The sequence below is a fragment of the Pristis pectinata genome, chromosome 2 (genome assembly GCF_009764475.1).
Source record: "Pristis pectinata isolate sPriPec2 chromosome 2, sPriPec2.1.pri, whole genome shotgun sequence".
Lineage (NCBI taxonomy): Eukaryota > Metazoa > Chordata > Chondrichthyes > Rhinopristiformes > Pristidae > Pristis > Pristis pectinata.
The window spans coordinates 30,968,584-30,983,904 of NC_067406.1; the positions used below are offsets into that span (position 1 = coordinate 30,968,584).

A 15,321-nucleotide genomic window follows, 5' to 3' on the forward strand; every position below is an offset into this window, starting at 1 on the left:
AGAGAGGACAACTAAACTATCTTTTGTTCACAAGGTTAACAGCTTCATGGTATTTCCAACATATCAGGTGTGCAGACCCCAGTCTGTTGCTGAAGTGAGAACAGCATGCATCTCCTTCAATCACATGATGAAAAGCGGCCAAAATTGATGTTATTTCTAAAATAAATCTACTTTCTCAAAGTAACATCAGAGATTCTTACTGTTTTATGCATTACAAGCATTGAATAATTTATGATAGCATTAAAGTTTCTATTTTTTCCAATTATATAAGGTATTATAGCAAACAAAATACGAATTATTCTAAACCACTATTTTTTGAACAAGTCTCACAAAGTACCATGTCCTGCTTTCAATGGTCACTTCACATTGATTTCTTCATGGTAAGAGATCATGGAGGCTTTCAACGCCACGAAACAGTAACGAGTAGAGTGACATCTTCTAGTGTCTCAATGAATGATTAAGTTCATTTACACCCTTGCAGCCACTACCAATATAGCACTGAGGAAATAAGAAACATACCTCAAAGTAGCCATTGTCAAAGAAGTGGTCCCTAAAGCACTGCACCAAAGCAGAGCGCACTTTGAAGATCTTGGACATGTTCTCGCCACGTAGCATCATGTGACGGTTGTTGAGCTGGACATCTACGTCAGATTCTTCATTAAGTAGGTTATCTACACCTCCAGCTGGAGCCAAACCAATTAGCTCCCAGTAATCACAAATCAATTCATGCCCTCCTGGAGCCTGGAAAAGACAAGCAAAGACACACATATCAGGTGTGCTACGATTGATGAAGATCTAAGTAACATTCTCTAAAGCTTTCCTGTTACTATTGTCTGTACAAATTAAAACCAATAGGTATTGCTGGGAAAGGGGAGAGAGAAATAAAGTGAGAGGTTTGTATCAATTGGGAGTGCCCTGCTTGAATGACACACCAGAAGTGCAATAAAGTCAGAAGAGAGTGCCTCTTAATAGTCCTCAGGATTGATTTGAATCCCATGAAGTCACTCGTGCATCAGGTCAAATATGGGCAAGGACGCTTCTGGCTGACCACCACCTACTTCCCTCCAATTTCTGGTAAAAGGAAAGCCAGCTGGAAGGACATCATTCCAACAAGCAACCTCTAGCTTTGAGAAAACCATGGGCAGCAAATCCAGGAGAACATCAAGTTCCTCTTGAAGTCATTCACCACCCAGACTGGGATATTTAGTCATTCCCTTATCATTGGGTCAACTTCCTGACACTATCTTTCCGATGATCAGGAGTACCTTTAACAAACAGATTGCACAGTTCAAACTCAATCAATGACTGGCAATAAATGCTGATCTTGCCAGTGCAGTTCACAAGACAAGTTTAAAAAGAAACATGGCAGATTTCTGTAATCCCTGCTCATAATCTGACCCCTTGTGTCCTGGTATCATCCTGGTTGATATGTATTTTCAAGGCCAATTTAGCTTTTCTAAGCTGTAGTGTCTAGAACTGCACACAGTGACAAGGATATTGTTAAACCAGGCTTTGTGTCACTCTTGCAAAACGACCTCCTTTTATATTCCAACCATCTTGTTTTAAAAGCTCTTGATATAAATAATCTTTTTGCCTTCAGGATTATATTTTGTACGTTACTACCAAATGATGTGTACAAGAACCATGCAATTCTCTTTAAACTTTGATCCTTTATTTCCTGCTCCAAAATGGATGAACTCAATCCTACCCATCTTGAAATCCCTCAGCAACAGTTTGTCCACTTCTTTAATCTATCATTGTTTCTTAGTTCAAACGGTTTAATCATACAATCTGTTTTTCTGCATTAGCCAATTTCAATGCATAGCTTCTAAATGCATTATGTGGGTCATAAACAAAAATAGTGAGTAATTGAGGCCTCAAGGTTTCTTTTGAGAAAGCATTATTCATTCCAACTTCAAGTATATACTATCATTCTTGCTTCCTGTTGTGTACCCAGAAGTTAATTTCCAAAACACGTCAATAATTTACATTCAATTTCATAATCTTTAGTTGATGCGATTGGTCATTAACATGCAAACTTAAAGAGTATCATCACTGCCCATGTAAACTATATGCATAGAGAATATCTAGCCTGGATGAATGATAATTCAGTTTGGTTCAATAGACAAAATACTTCACGTAAATTCACCTCGGATCATTCTAATTAACTCACATTTTTCCAAATTTTTTTAATATAAATTTTGCAGAGCAGAGTTAAAATTTGAGTTTCTTCCTTTGTCACCTTCCAATCGAAAATGATCAATTCCTGAATCAAGAGCTCTGCAAGGGTTGGTTTAATCGTGTTACAGGTGATGCACAAATACAAATTGTTACCATTTCCATCTACTGTGAAGGCTGATAAAGAAACTAATCGATAACAATTTGCCATTATGTTACATTTGCCTGCAATAGGACCTGCATCTGCTTAAAGAATTAATAATTAAAATGTCAAAGGTAATTTAAAGCTGTTCATTTAAGCCTCTCGTGTTAATTTTCCTGTTCCCTTTTTGCAGGTTTTTCTAAATCCTTCGCCTTCCTTGTTCTTCATTGACTTATAGTGTTACACTTTTTTTTTTAAGATCTTTCCTTCAGTTTTATATTGTCTTTTGGAGCTTGAAACAAAAATATATTGTCTTTACCACTTTGCCTTCTGGCACAACTTGCAAGGTTCCATAAACTGCAATGGAGCTCTCTGTTGATAGTAGTACTCCATTATAGCACTGGCACTGAGGGAAAACAAAATACATATTTCAAAATACATTGGATTGAAAGAGAAATTATAACATTTCCCCACACTGTAGTTTCTGAAGTTGGGGATTTTTCAATATTCATTGTAAACTTGAAAATTATTCTAACTTGAACAGAGCAAAAGTTAGAGGTCAGTGTATTTACTGTACAAGTAGATGCAGCATGTAGAAAGACTGTGAAGAAGGATAAGCAGTTGAAAGAGCAAAACTGTAATCAGTTGGATGGGCTGACGTGTGTCTACTTTAATGCGAGAAGTATCAGGAACAAGGGTGATGAACTTAGAGCATGAGTAAGTATATGGAACTATGACGTTTTGGCCATTACAGAGACTTTGCTGTCACAAGCACAGGAATGGCTGCTGGATATTCCGGGGTTTACATGTTTCAAAAGGGACAGGGACGGAGGGAAGAGAGGTGGGGGAGTGGCTATCAGGGACAGTATCACAGCTATAGAAAGGGAGGACATCCTGGAGGGATCGTCTACTGAGTCAGTGTGGATGGAAGTCAGAAACAGGAAGGGGGCGATCACTCTACTGGGGAAAATTTTACAGACCCCCCCCCAATAGTAGCAGAGACACTGAGGAGCAGATCGGGAGGCAGATTTTGGAAAAGTGCAAAAATAACAGGGTTGTTATCATGGGTGATTTCAACTTCCCTAATATTGATTGTTGCCTCCTTAGTGTAAAGGGGATAGATATAGAGTTTGTTAACAGCGTCCAGGAAGGAATCCTGACACAGTATGTGGACAGGCCGACTAGAGGAGAGGCCATACTGAACCTGGTACTAGGCAAATGGGCCAGATCAGGTTTTCGACCTCTCGGTGGGAGAGTATTTTGGAAACAGTAACGATAACTCCTTGACCTTTACCATAGCCTTGGAGAGGAATAGGAGCAAACAATATGGAAAAGTATTTAATTGGGGGAGGGGGAATTATGATGTGATTAGGCAGGAACTTGGGAGCGTAAATTGGGAACAGATGTTTTGGCAAAGTACACAATGGAAATGTGGAGGTTGTTTAAGGAGTACTTGCATGGGGTTCTGAATAGGTTTGTCCCATTGAGGCAGGGTAAGGATGGTAGAGTGAAGGAACCATGGTTGACAAGAGATGTAGAATATCTTGTCAAGAGGAAGAAAGAAGCTTACCTAAGGTTTAGAAAGCATGGATCAGACAGGGCTCTGGAGAGTTACAAGGTAGCCAGGACGGAGCTTAAGAATGGACTTAGGAGAGCTAGAAGGGGGCATGAGAAGGCCTTAACGAGTAGGATTAAGGAAAACCCCAAGGCGTTCTACATGTATGTGAAGAATAGGAGGATGACTAGAGTGAGGGTAGGACTGATAAGCAATAGAAGAGGAAACGTGCCTGGAGTCGGAAGAGGTAGCGAGGTCCTTAATGAATACTTTGCTTCAGTATTCACCAGTGAGAGAGACCTTGACGTTTGTGAGGACGGCGTACAACAGGCTGATATGCTACAGCATGTCGACATGAAGAAGGATGATGTATTGCAACTTTTGAAAAACATTAGGATAGATCTCACCAGGGCCAGATGGGATATATCCAAGGTTATTACGGGAAGTGAGGGAAGAGATCGCTGTGCCTTTGGTGATGACCTTTGTGTCCTCACTGGCCACGGAGCAGTGCCAGATGATTGGATTCTTTTGCGGTTCCTTTGTTCAAGAAAGGGAGTAGGGATAACCTTAGCAATTACAGACCAGTGAGTCTTACTTCAGTGGTGGGCAAATTGCTGGAGAAGATTCTTATAGACAGGATTGATGAGCATTTGGAGAAGCATAAGCTAAGTAGGCTAAGTCAGTGTGGCTTTGTGAGGGGCAGGTTGTGCCCCATGAGCCTGATTGAATTCTTTGAGGATGTGACAAAGCACATTGATGAAGATAGAGCAGTGGATGTGGTGTATATGGATTTTAGTAAGGCATTTGAAAAGGTTTCTCATGGAAGGCTCATTCAGAAAGTCAGGAGACACAGGATCTAGGGAAACTTGGCTGTGTGGATTCAGAATTGGCTCGCCCATAGATGACAGAGGGTGGTTGTAGATGGACAGTATTCTGCCTGGAGGTCGGTGACCAGTGGTGTTCCACAGGGATCTGTTCTGGGACCCCTGCTCTTTGTGATTTTTATAAATGATTTGGATGAGGATGTGGGGAGGGTGGGTTAGTAAGTTTGCAGATGACATGAAGGTTTGGTGGCGTTGTGGATAGTGTAGAAGGTTGCTGTAGGTTACAAGACATTGATAAGATGCAGAGCTGGGCTGAAAAGTGGCAGATGGAGTTCAACCCGGAAAAGTGTGAAGTGATGCACTTTGGAAGATTGAATTTGAAGACAGAATACAAGGTTAATGGCAGGACTCTTAACAGTGTGGAGGAACAGAGGGATCTTGGGGTTCACGTCCACAGATCCCTCAAGATTGCCATGAAGGTTGATAGGGTTGTTAAATGGTGTGTTGTGTGTTGGCCTTCATTAGTCGGAGTATTGAGTTCAAGAGCCGTGAGGTAATGTTGCAGCTCTATAGAACTCTGGTTAGACCACACTTGGAGTATTGTATTCAGTTCTGGTCGCCTCATTTTAGGAAGGATGTGGAAGCTTTAGAGAGGTTGCAGAGGAGATTTACCAGGATGCTGCCTGGATTGGAGAGCATGTCTTATGTGGATAGGTTGAGTGAGCTAGGGCTTTTCTCTTTGGAGCGAAGGAGGATGAGAGGTGACTTGATAGAGGTGTACAAGATGATGAGAGGCATCGATTGAGTGGACAGTCAGAGACTTTTTCCCAGGGTGAAAATGGCAAACACGAGGGGGTATAATTTTAAGATGATTGGAGGAAAGTATTGGGGTGATGTCAGTATGTTTTTTTTTTACACAGAGAGTGGTCGCTGCGTGGAACGCACTGCCGGCAGAGGTGGTGAAGGCAGATGCATTAGGGACATTTAAGAGATTCTTACATGAATGATAGAAAAATGGAGGGCTATATGGGAGGGAAGGATTAGATAGATCTCAGAGTAGGATAAAATGTTGGCACAACATCGTGGGCCAAAGGGCCTGTACTGTGCTGTAATGTTCTACACTCTATGTTCGAAAAGGCAGTATTAGTAAGCTGAATTACCAATGGAGCGCTCAGTTTAAAGATGAAAAGTTGAACATTTAATGAAATGCTTTAGAATGTTTCTGAAGAAAATGATTACCAGGTCATCACTGAAGATACATTGCAGAAATCCTGTCCCATCACGCAGAACAACAAACATTAAGTTCTTTCCTGTTAAGATAAATAATTTTATTTAAAATGACAAATTTACATTGATGAATGGTGTCACCATTTATCTTCTTCTTACTTTATTAAGTAAATGTGGTAACAGTGAACTGAATCAGATATTGCAAAAAGGAAACAGGAACTAACATTGTTTATTGACTACAGCTCTGCCTTCAATTTTATAATTCCAAGCAAACTCATCACCAAACTCTGGGTCCTGGGACTCAATACCCCTCTTTGCAACTAGATCCTTGACTTACTGACCAAAAGACCGCAATCAATCAGGATAGGCAGCAACACCTCCGCCACGATTATTCTCAACACTGGTGCCCCACAAAGCTGCATCCTCAGCCTCTTACTCTACTCCCTATACACTCGTGACTGCGTGGTCAGATTCTGCTCTAACTCCATCAACAAGTTGCAGATGATACCACCATAGTGGACCATATCTCAAATAATGATGAGTCAGAGTACAGGAAGGAGGTAGAGAGCTTAGGGACATGGTGTCATGACAACAACCTTTCCCTCAATGTCAGCAAAACAAAAGAGCTGGTCACTGACTTGGGGGGGGGGGGGGGGGTGGAATGTGGTACAGTGTACATGCTGCTGTCTACATCAACAGTGCTGAGGTCAAGAGGGTTGAGAGCTTCAAGTTCCTAGGAGTGAACATCACCAATAGCCTGTCCTGGTCAATCATGTAAATGCCATAACCAAGAAAGCTCACAGCACCTCTGCTTCCTCAGGAGAAATTTGGCACGTCCCCATCAACCCTCACCAATTTTTATCAATGCACCATAGAAAGCATCCTATCCAGATGCATCAGGGATCTGCTCTGCCTGTGTCTGCAAGGAACTGCAGAAAGTTGTGGACACAGTTCAGCACATCAAGGAAACCAGCCTCCCCTCCGTGGACTCTGTCTATATTTCTCACTGCCTTTGCAAAGTAGCCAACATAATCAAAGACCTCACTCACCCCAGACATTCTCTCTGCTCCCCTCTCCCATGGGGCAGAAGACACAAAAGCCTGAAAACCACCAGGCTCAAGGCCAGCTTCTATCCCACTGTTATAAGACTATTGAACACTTCTCTGGTATGATAAGATGCACTTTTGACCTCACAACCTGCCTCATTATAACCTTGCACCTTATTGTGTACCTTCACTGCACTTTCTCTGTATCAGTTACACTTTATTCTGCATTCTGTATTGTTTTATCTTGTACTGCCTTGATGCACTGTGTAATGAACTGATCTATATGAACAGTATGCAAGACAAGTTTTTCACTGTACCTCAATGCATGTGACAATAACAAAAACATTGCTAACACTGAAAAGGAGTTCAAGGAGGTCTGTGGAAATGGATGTGAGCAATAAGTTAGTGAAAAATGATCTTGGCTCAGATGTAGAATCAGTTTGGGTGGACTCCAGAAACAGCAAGGCAAAACTTAAATAATGACTATTAGAAAAGATAAGAGGAGAAAGTTGACTGAGATGAACTGGAGATAAATGATTATACTGTCAGATGTCACTATGGGGACATTTCATAATTTCAAAGATATGCTCCTTTCAGAAGCTAAAACGACGAGGGTGATGATTCATTTACTGTTAACTAAGGGAAGTTAAGGATGGCATCAAACTGAAAGAGAAGGCAAACACGTTGCAAAGATTAGTCATAGACTGGAAAACATGGAAAATTTTAGGAAGCAGCAAATACCGATTAAAAGTGAAAGACAACTGGCAAGAAATGTAAAAACAGTGAGTGCTTCAACAATGTGGGATATCGGAAAATTTGGCAAGTCCTTGAAGCACTCATCAGGAATTCGAAGTTACCAGGGCCAGTCAAATTCGCCTGATAGGAGAAAACAGACTAAGTCCCTCACCGGTCAGCTTCTTAGCAGGCTGATTAAAGTAGTCCCAGTTTGCCTTAATGTTATAGTATGTAAATCAACAGGATATAATATGGAGAAATAATCCCTCCCAATGCTGAGCTGTTAGTTAGAGTAGGGTCAAAAAATGTGCATAACTAACGCTTCAGTGAGATAATGAAAGCTAATTGCAAGTTAGGAGATCCATATACAATACATACAATTTATTAACTATGCAGTGCTGAAACTTTATCAAGATTCAAGTCTGCAGTTTAAAATCAGAGTGGAAATGATGGGAAGCAAATTGTAACAGCTAATTAAATCAGATGCCTCTTGACCTGAGACTCCTGTGTCTGCCACAGCAGCACAGGCTGCATTTGCTGCTCAATGTCTCTTCCCTGTGATTTATTTATAAACAGTTTCAAAAGACAGAAAACTCACCTTGTCTACGTAACCTGTGGACCCAGCCAAAGAGTTTCACTCGCTTTCCTCTATATGCTTCTGTGGCTTTGATTTTTATCTATGAAAAAATACCCAAGTCAATGAAAAAAACACACTCAATATTGACTTGAGAAATGTAAACATAATAAAAATTGCAGATAAAGGGGGCTTATTGGCACACTGCTGGAGAAAACCAAATCAAGTCATTGGATATGGAAAAAAATCCTTTTGAAAAGGGGAACTAAAAATACTTCTGAATTTACTGTAAAATGGGTGCAATCAGGGTTTTTGAAATTTCAGGAACGGTACCATAAGTGGCATCCAGGGAATCACAGGATTGAATTGTTACCATTCCCAATTATTTTAAAAATTTTTTCAACTATCACAATAGAATTTTCTGTACTCTGCATTTCCATTGCTGCTCATTAATGCCAATTGTCAGTGGAAAAAAATGGTACTGATCACGAGTTCCACCGTGGTGCAACACACTCCAGGGCACTGTCGTTCACTGTGAAAGTCCTGCCTGAACTTGACTTTCCAAAATGCAACACCTCGCACTTATCTGAATTAAACTACATTTGCCGTTCGTCAGCCCACTTTCTCAGCTGATCAAGATCCCCTATAATTTTTGATAACCTCCTTCATTGTCCACTACACCAACTATTTATCTGCAAACTTACTAATTCTAATGCATTCTTATCCAAATCGTTGATATAGATGACAACTAACAACGGGCCCAGCACTGACCCAAGGCACACCACTAGTCACAAGCCTCCAGTCCGAAAAACAACCTTCCACCATCAGGCTCTGCTTTCTACCATCACGCCAACTGTCTATCCAATTAGCCAGCTCTCCCCGATTCCATGCGATTCAACTTTCCAGAGCAGCCTACCATGAGGAACCTTATCAAAGGCCTTACTGAAGTCTACATAAACCATGGCTACCGCCCTGCCCTCATCAACTCTCTTGGTCACATCATCAAAAAAAAAATGCAATCAAGTTTGTAAGACATGATCTCCCGTGCACAAAGCCATGTCAACTATCCCTAATCAACTAGTTTTTCCGTATGTACTGTACGTATTATTCTTATCCTTCAGAATCCTCTCCAGTAACTTAGCTTCCACAGATGTTAGACTTACTAGTCTATAGTTCCCAGTACCTCCTCTAATGCGGACTACCCCCAAGACCTACTCATTTACTTTTCCTAGTTCCTAAGTCTTCGTGTCTTTCTCCATGATAAAAACAGAGAAGAAATATTCATTAAGGACCTCGCCCATCTCTTGTGGCTCCACACAAAGATGTCCCCTTTGGTCTTTGAAGGACCATATTCTCTCTCTGGTTACTCTTTTTCCCTTAATTAAGGAAAAGCCAAGGAGATTTTATGCATCTTTTCTGCCAAAGCTATCTCATACCCCCTTTTTGCCCTCCTGATTTTCTTCTTTATACTCCTACGTCCCCTATTTTCCTCCAGCCATTTGCTTGATCTCAGCTGCCTGTACCTGACCCATGCCTCCTCCTTTTTCCTGGCCAAGGCCTTAATATCCCTCATCATCCAGGGTTCTGTTGGATTAGGGTCCAGATTGTTGTTTTTCTTGTGTTTTTCCTTGTAGTTTTAGCTTTCTTCATGCACTTATATGTTCATATAATCACCTGTTTGTCTGTAAACTTTGAGTAACTTGTAGTATATTTGGTTCTATATTTCTGTAGTTTCTTTGTTTACAAAGCTGAAGTGTAACTGGCCCAAAAGGGGAGCATGTGCTCATGTTCCTTTGTTAGTTGCAGTCCAGTACTTCTGGCTGACCTGTACTACGATGAACATCTAATAAAATAGCTGTAACCACAAGATTTTCACCTTCTGAAGAACCTTATGGACAAAATCATCTCCAGATCTAACAGTTCCCTACTCCTACCAGCCTTGCCCTATAAAGGAAGGATACACTGGCAATAGAGGGAGTGGAGTGATGGGGAGTGAGTTCACCAGATTTATTTTCTGGTTTGTCATGCAAGGAGAGGCTAGGCAAACTGGGCCTACACTCCAAGTTTAGAAGAACAAGAGGTGATGAAGAGGGTTGATTGGGGAGATTTTGGGTGTGATGCTTTCCCCAGCTGAGGTGTCTAGAACAAGGGGTTACAGCCTTCAAATAAAAGATTGGATATTCAGGACTGAGATGAGAAGTTTCTTAATACAGAAAGTATGGAATGTTTGGAACTCTTTATCCAAGAGGGATGTGGAGGCTCAGTCATTGGGTATATTCATGGAGGTTGATAAATTTTTAGATATTAAGAGAATCAAGGGCTATGGGAATAGTACAGAAAAGTTACACTGAGGTAAAAGATCAACTATCTTACTGAATGGTGGAGCAGGCACAATTGGTTGAATAGCCTATGCTCACTTCAGTTTCTGTATGTTTTTTATGTACTCAAAAGGAAGTTCCATCCATGAATAATTTTAAATGCAAGGCAGAACAAAGGTCAATAAATCATTTGGAAACTAACTGCAAAGGAATCAAACACAAAAAAACAGGAACTTGATCACAAATATGGAATATGTTATGAGTTTTATTATGAAATAAAGTATTTCTGGAAACTCCTTCTCTAATATGGTTTATTATTTAATCTTCAGAAAGTCCACGAAAACAGAACTGAACCACTTTTATTCTGACATATATTTACCCACCTCAAATCCCGACAATAACATGCATTTATATAATGTTTTAACAACATCTGACATTGTTGCCTTAGAACAGATCATGAAAGCTTAGTTAAAAAAAAAGTTTTCTCAAGGAGAATTTAAAAGGAGAAATGTAACTGGAAATGTGTGGAGGTCATGAATCGTTGTTGGACTGGAGTAGATTCTCAAAACAAAAAAGGGAACAATATTTTTTCCTGCATCTTCATTCTCAAACCCTCCACACAGTTCCACAGATGCTGCTTGACCTTCCGAGTTCCTCCAGCAGTTTGTTTATTGATCCAGATTCCAGCATCTGCAGTCTTTTAGTGTCTCCTCAAATACTCTGTTTATCTAAAAGTATCTGTGTTTTATCCTCTGATGCTTACGGCCATCAGCTGATTTCCAGATATTATCCTTAATTTCCTCCCTCTCATCTCCCCCACATCAAAATACTTTTTTCCATTCCAAATAAACACTGTAAAAATTGAAATCAGATTCTATGATCTCAGCAATGAATGGTATTTCTCAGCCAAAACACTGGATGCAATCACCAGGATATTCTTCCCAAAGCATCTCTCCTCAAGAGCTCCCACATTCAAACATCACTATTTCAGTGCAACACACAAAAAGTTGGAGGAACTCAGCACGTCAGGCAGCATCTATGGAGTGAAAATGAGGACAGTCGATGTTTCAGGCCAAGACTCTTCATCTGGATTGAAAGATATTGGGGAGATAGTCAGTATAAAAAGGAGGGAAGGGGTAGAGCAAGATCTGGCAGGTGATAGGTAGATCCAGGTTCCCTGGGAGGGGGGGGGGGGGGGGGGGGGGGGGGGGGCGGCAGGGAGACAGGGAGGAAAGAGTGGGACTAATGCCAGAAGATGGGAGGTGATAGGTGGAAGTGACAAAGGCCTGAAGAAGATGGAATCTGATAGGAGAGGAAGGTGGGTAGTTCAGGGGAAGAGGGAAAAGGGACAGAGGGGGAGCAGTTTACCAGAAGTGGGGGAATTCAACGTTCATACCGCCAGGTTGTAGACTACCCAGGCAGAATACAAGGTGCTATTCCTCTAGTTTGCGTTTGGCCTCCTCTACTGCCAAGATGAAGCTAAGGACAGACACGTTGGTTGGTGTGGGAATGAGGAAAAGAATGAAAAGAATTAAAATGGCTGGCAACCAGGAAATCCAGACAGCCATGGCACAGATGTGGTGACTAAGTGGCCTGTCTCCATGCTGTATGACTCTAATTTTCTGACTTGTACCTTGTAGATGGAGTGGCCCTGGGGTATCAGCAGGCAAATCTGTCACTCCAACAGACCAGCATCTGACCTGTTCTCATAGATATGGTACTTGTGTGCTGGTCCAGTTGAGGTTTTCATCAATGGTGACCCTCAGGATATTGACAGTGGGGGACTTGGCAATGACAATGCCATTTGTTGGAGGCACAGCTACTACTGGAGCACAGGTCTCCAGTAATGCGGCCAGGATGTCGCCTGGTCCCACAGCCTCGCCTGCACCCAGTGCTCTCAGCTGTCTCTTGATATTACATGGAGCAAATCAAATTGGCTGGAGACTGGCTCCTGTAATGGGGGCAGGGGAGTGGGTATCATCTATTTGTCACGTCTGGAGCTGCAGCCTTTGCCTTAGAATTGACACACTACACCCAACATCGTTGATGTTGGGTACGTTCTTGCAGCCGCCTCCTCTGATTAGAGGTTTAGTTGTCCACCACTATTCACCAATGGATGTGGAAGATGCAGAATTGCATGGCATGTTAACTTTTTAACTTTGGTTAATGAATGCCAACTATATGTACCAGTTACCTGATGTGGCTCTGCAAGACTAGGGTCCAGTGTAATAACTATCTTTTTGGCCTCTTCCAGATTCATCTCCCGACGCAATGCATCTTCTTGCTGTTAAAAAGATAATTTTGAAATGCCTGTTACCAGGGAACAGTAAAATGTACAGTTCTCTCCCTTTCTAACAAAAAAATCTATTAATCCCTAAAATTTCTAGAACTTCCGAATCCTCGCATCCAAGCCTCTACATATTACATAGAATATACAGCACAAAGGCCACACAACTAATCACGTTGCTATTTTGGCGCAAATTTCACCATATGCCATCAGACAACCTCTAATGTTAACTTCATTTCCCTTTCCATAAATGCTACCTGACAAAGGCATTCAAGCATTCCCTGCTCAACCTGACGTACCACAAAAATGCATTTGTTAGAACTAGACAACAAAAGTCTTATTGCAATTGTGAAACTTCAGAATTTTTTAAAAATTACCACAACCCCAGAAGTATAATATACATGTTGAAACCAACTCAAACTTCAACCACAGAAAGAAAAATTCCAACAGATTCCAGGATTTGTGTAGGTTTTGTTTCCATGAAGCCTGCAGCAAGATATTTGGCTTACTTTTTCAAAAAGTATTTTGAATTCCCATCTCATGTACAGATAATACCACCCTCAAAAGCATCAGTAATTCGATGTCCCTGTATTATTCACCCCTGTATAGCAATTAGTACCTATTCACATTTGATTTTGCAGCATGGATATGCACCCATTTGAAAATCAAAATTATTCCAAATTGTTCCATTTAAACTCATACAGCCAGTTGTGAGGGGATTATTTCCCTTCAGTCAGAATGCATTCGGTTGAACCTATCCAAACAATTAGGAATATTATTGAGAAATATTCAATCTAACCTAAAAGCATCAAGGCTCAGATTTGTGGTAGCACTCGCATGTTGAAAGATCACAGGAACAAGATCAGCAGCAGCAACTTGAGGCCATGAACTAGCCTGAAAATTCAGTGCAATATTGGGTGTGTGCTGCATTGTTGAGCTGTTGTCTTTTGGACGTTCAATCAGAATCGCTCCTCTAGTTAAATATAAAAGATCAGTGGCACAATTTGAAGACCAGAAGAGTTCTTTCACAATCACGGCTCTATTTTGGTGCAAACCAATTTGGGATGCTCTGTGATCATTTAAGCCTAATTCTAAAATTATCTGCCCCCCAAAAGCTCACTGGGAGATAATGCAGGAGGAGCTTCCAACATGACATATCAAGCATTCTAAGCTTAGGGAAAACAAACCAAGGGACTTTGCACTGATGGCTACCATAACTTTGCACCTAGGGGATTTCCTCACTTCATACCAAAGCTGTGTCATGGACTATTTATGTAAGATTTATGGTGCAAATCACCAAGAACTCCAAAATTTCTCATTGAATGATGCTGGAAGAGAATGGCAGCTATTATTCCTTGACCTCAGTCACTGCATTTCAAAATCATCTAGAGATAGCCTAATATAGGTTGCCACTATACAAAATCAAGCATTCAACCAATTCAAATTATTATTAAACACAGGAAAGATCAAAGTAAGAAGTGTACAAAATTATTAAATATTTTACCTCTTTTTTTAATTTTGATGCAGTCTTCATTTGATCTCGTTGCCAAAGCTTTTTAATACTTTTCATTTGTGATTTTGATATAACTTCCCAGCGCTGAAAAAAAATCGTTAAACAGGGTCATTCTAGTACCACTGTTGCATCACCATTAACAGAAGGGATGGGTTTCAGTGCTCTCAACTATTGCTTCCCCCCTCCCCCCCAACCCCTTACTCTCATCCTGCACCTAGCAACCCAAAATAGAGACTTCCACCCAGAAGATATTCTATATCACCTTTGTTTCCTACCAGTTCTCAGTCATCTTTTCTCTTCCCTAAAAGAGTCCACACAAATCAGAAAAGGTGCAGTACTTTGCCTGTTCTTCATAATCAAGTCCAGGCAGCAAGGGTAATACAATGAAAGGGTAATTGGCTATTAAGTCACTCTGTTCATAATCCCACAACCCTGCAGTGAATCCACTACCAATTAATAGTTATTTATGAACGCTTATACATGGACATGTACTCTGCAGAAATTTACTCAAATTAGTTTAACTCATTCAGCTGGTAATAAGAAATCTGGCCCTTCTATCAATGTGCTTGATCAAAATTCTCCCAAATACAATGAACATTGTTGAAAAAAAATTCTGATCTAATCAGAAGCATCAAACTTCAGCTCAGCAGTAGCACTCACATCTTTCTTAGAAGATCTGAGAAACACCAACGATTTGAGCCGATGATTTTTTTTTACTATTAAGTCTGTACATCACCAGCAAGTGCTGCATCTCTAAACACCCTAGAAGTGGCTTGCCCAGTCATTTCAGAAGACTCAACTACATTGATGGACCTTGGCCCACCCAGAGTTCAGACTGGATAATTTGGCAGAATATCCCAAGAACATTTATGAACCAGATGGGATTTTAGGACAAACCAGAAGCTTCATGGGTACAGTTTCC

General features: G+C 40.9%; 1 protein-coding gene across 1 annotated transcript in view; it reads right to left on the reverse strand.

The window, feature by feature from the left end:
• nars1 (asparaginyl-tRNA synthetase 1) overlaps positions 1-15,321 on the reverse strand; it is a 40,117-nt gene that overhangs the window by 18,245 nt on the left and 6,551 nt on the right. Inside the window, exons 4-9 of the mRNA XM_052037460.1 lie at positions 14,391-14,483; positions 12,794-12,883; positions 8,306-8,384; positions 5,939-6,009; positions 2,640-2,726; positions 520-741 (exon numbers count right to left, since the gene is read on the reverse strand). Coding sequence (XP_051893420.1) covers positions 520-741; positions 2,640-2,726; positions 5,939-6,009; positions 8,306-8,384; positions 12,794-12,883; positions 14,391-14,483 — 642 coding nt within the window. The remainder of the gene's footprint in view (positions 1-519; positions 742-2,639; positions 2,727-5,938; positions 6,010-8,305; positions 8,385-12,793; positions 12,884-14,390; positions 14,484-15,321) is intronic.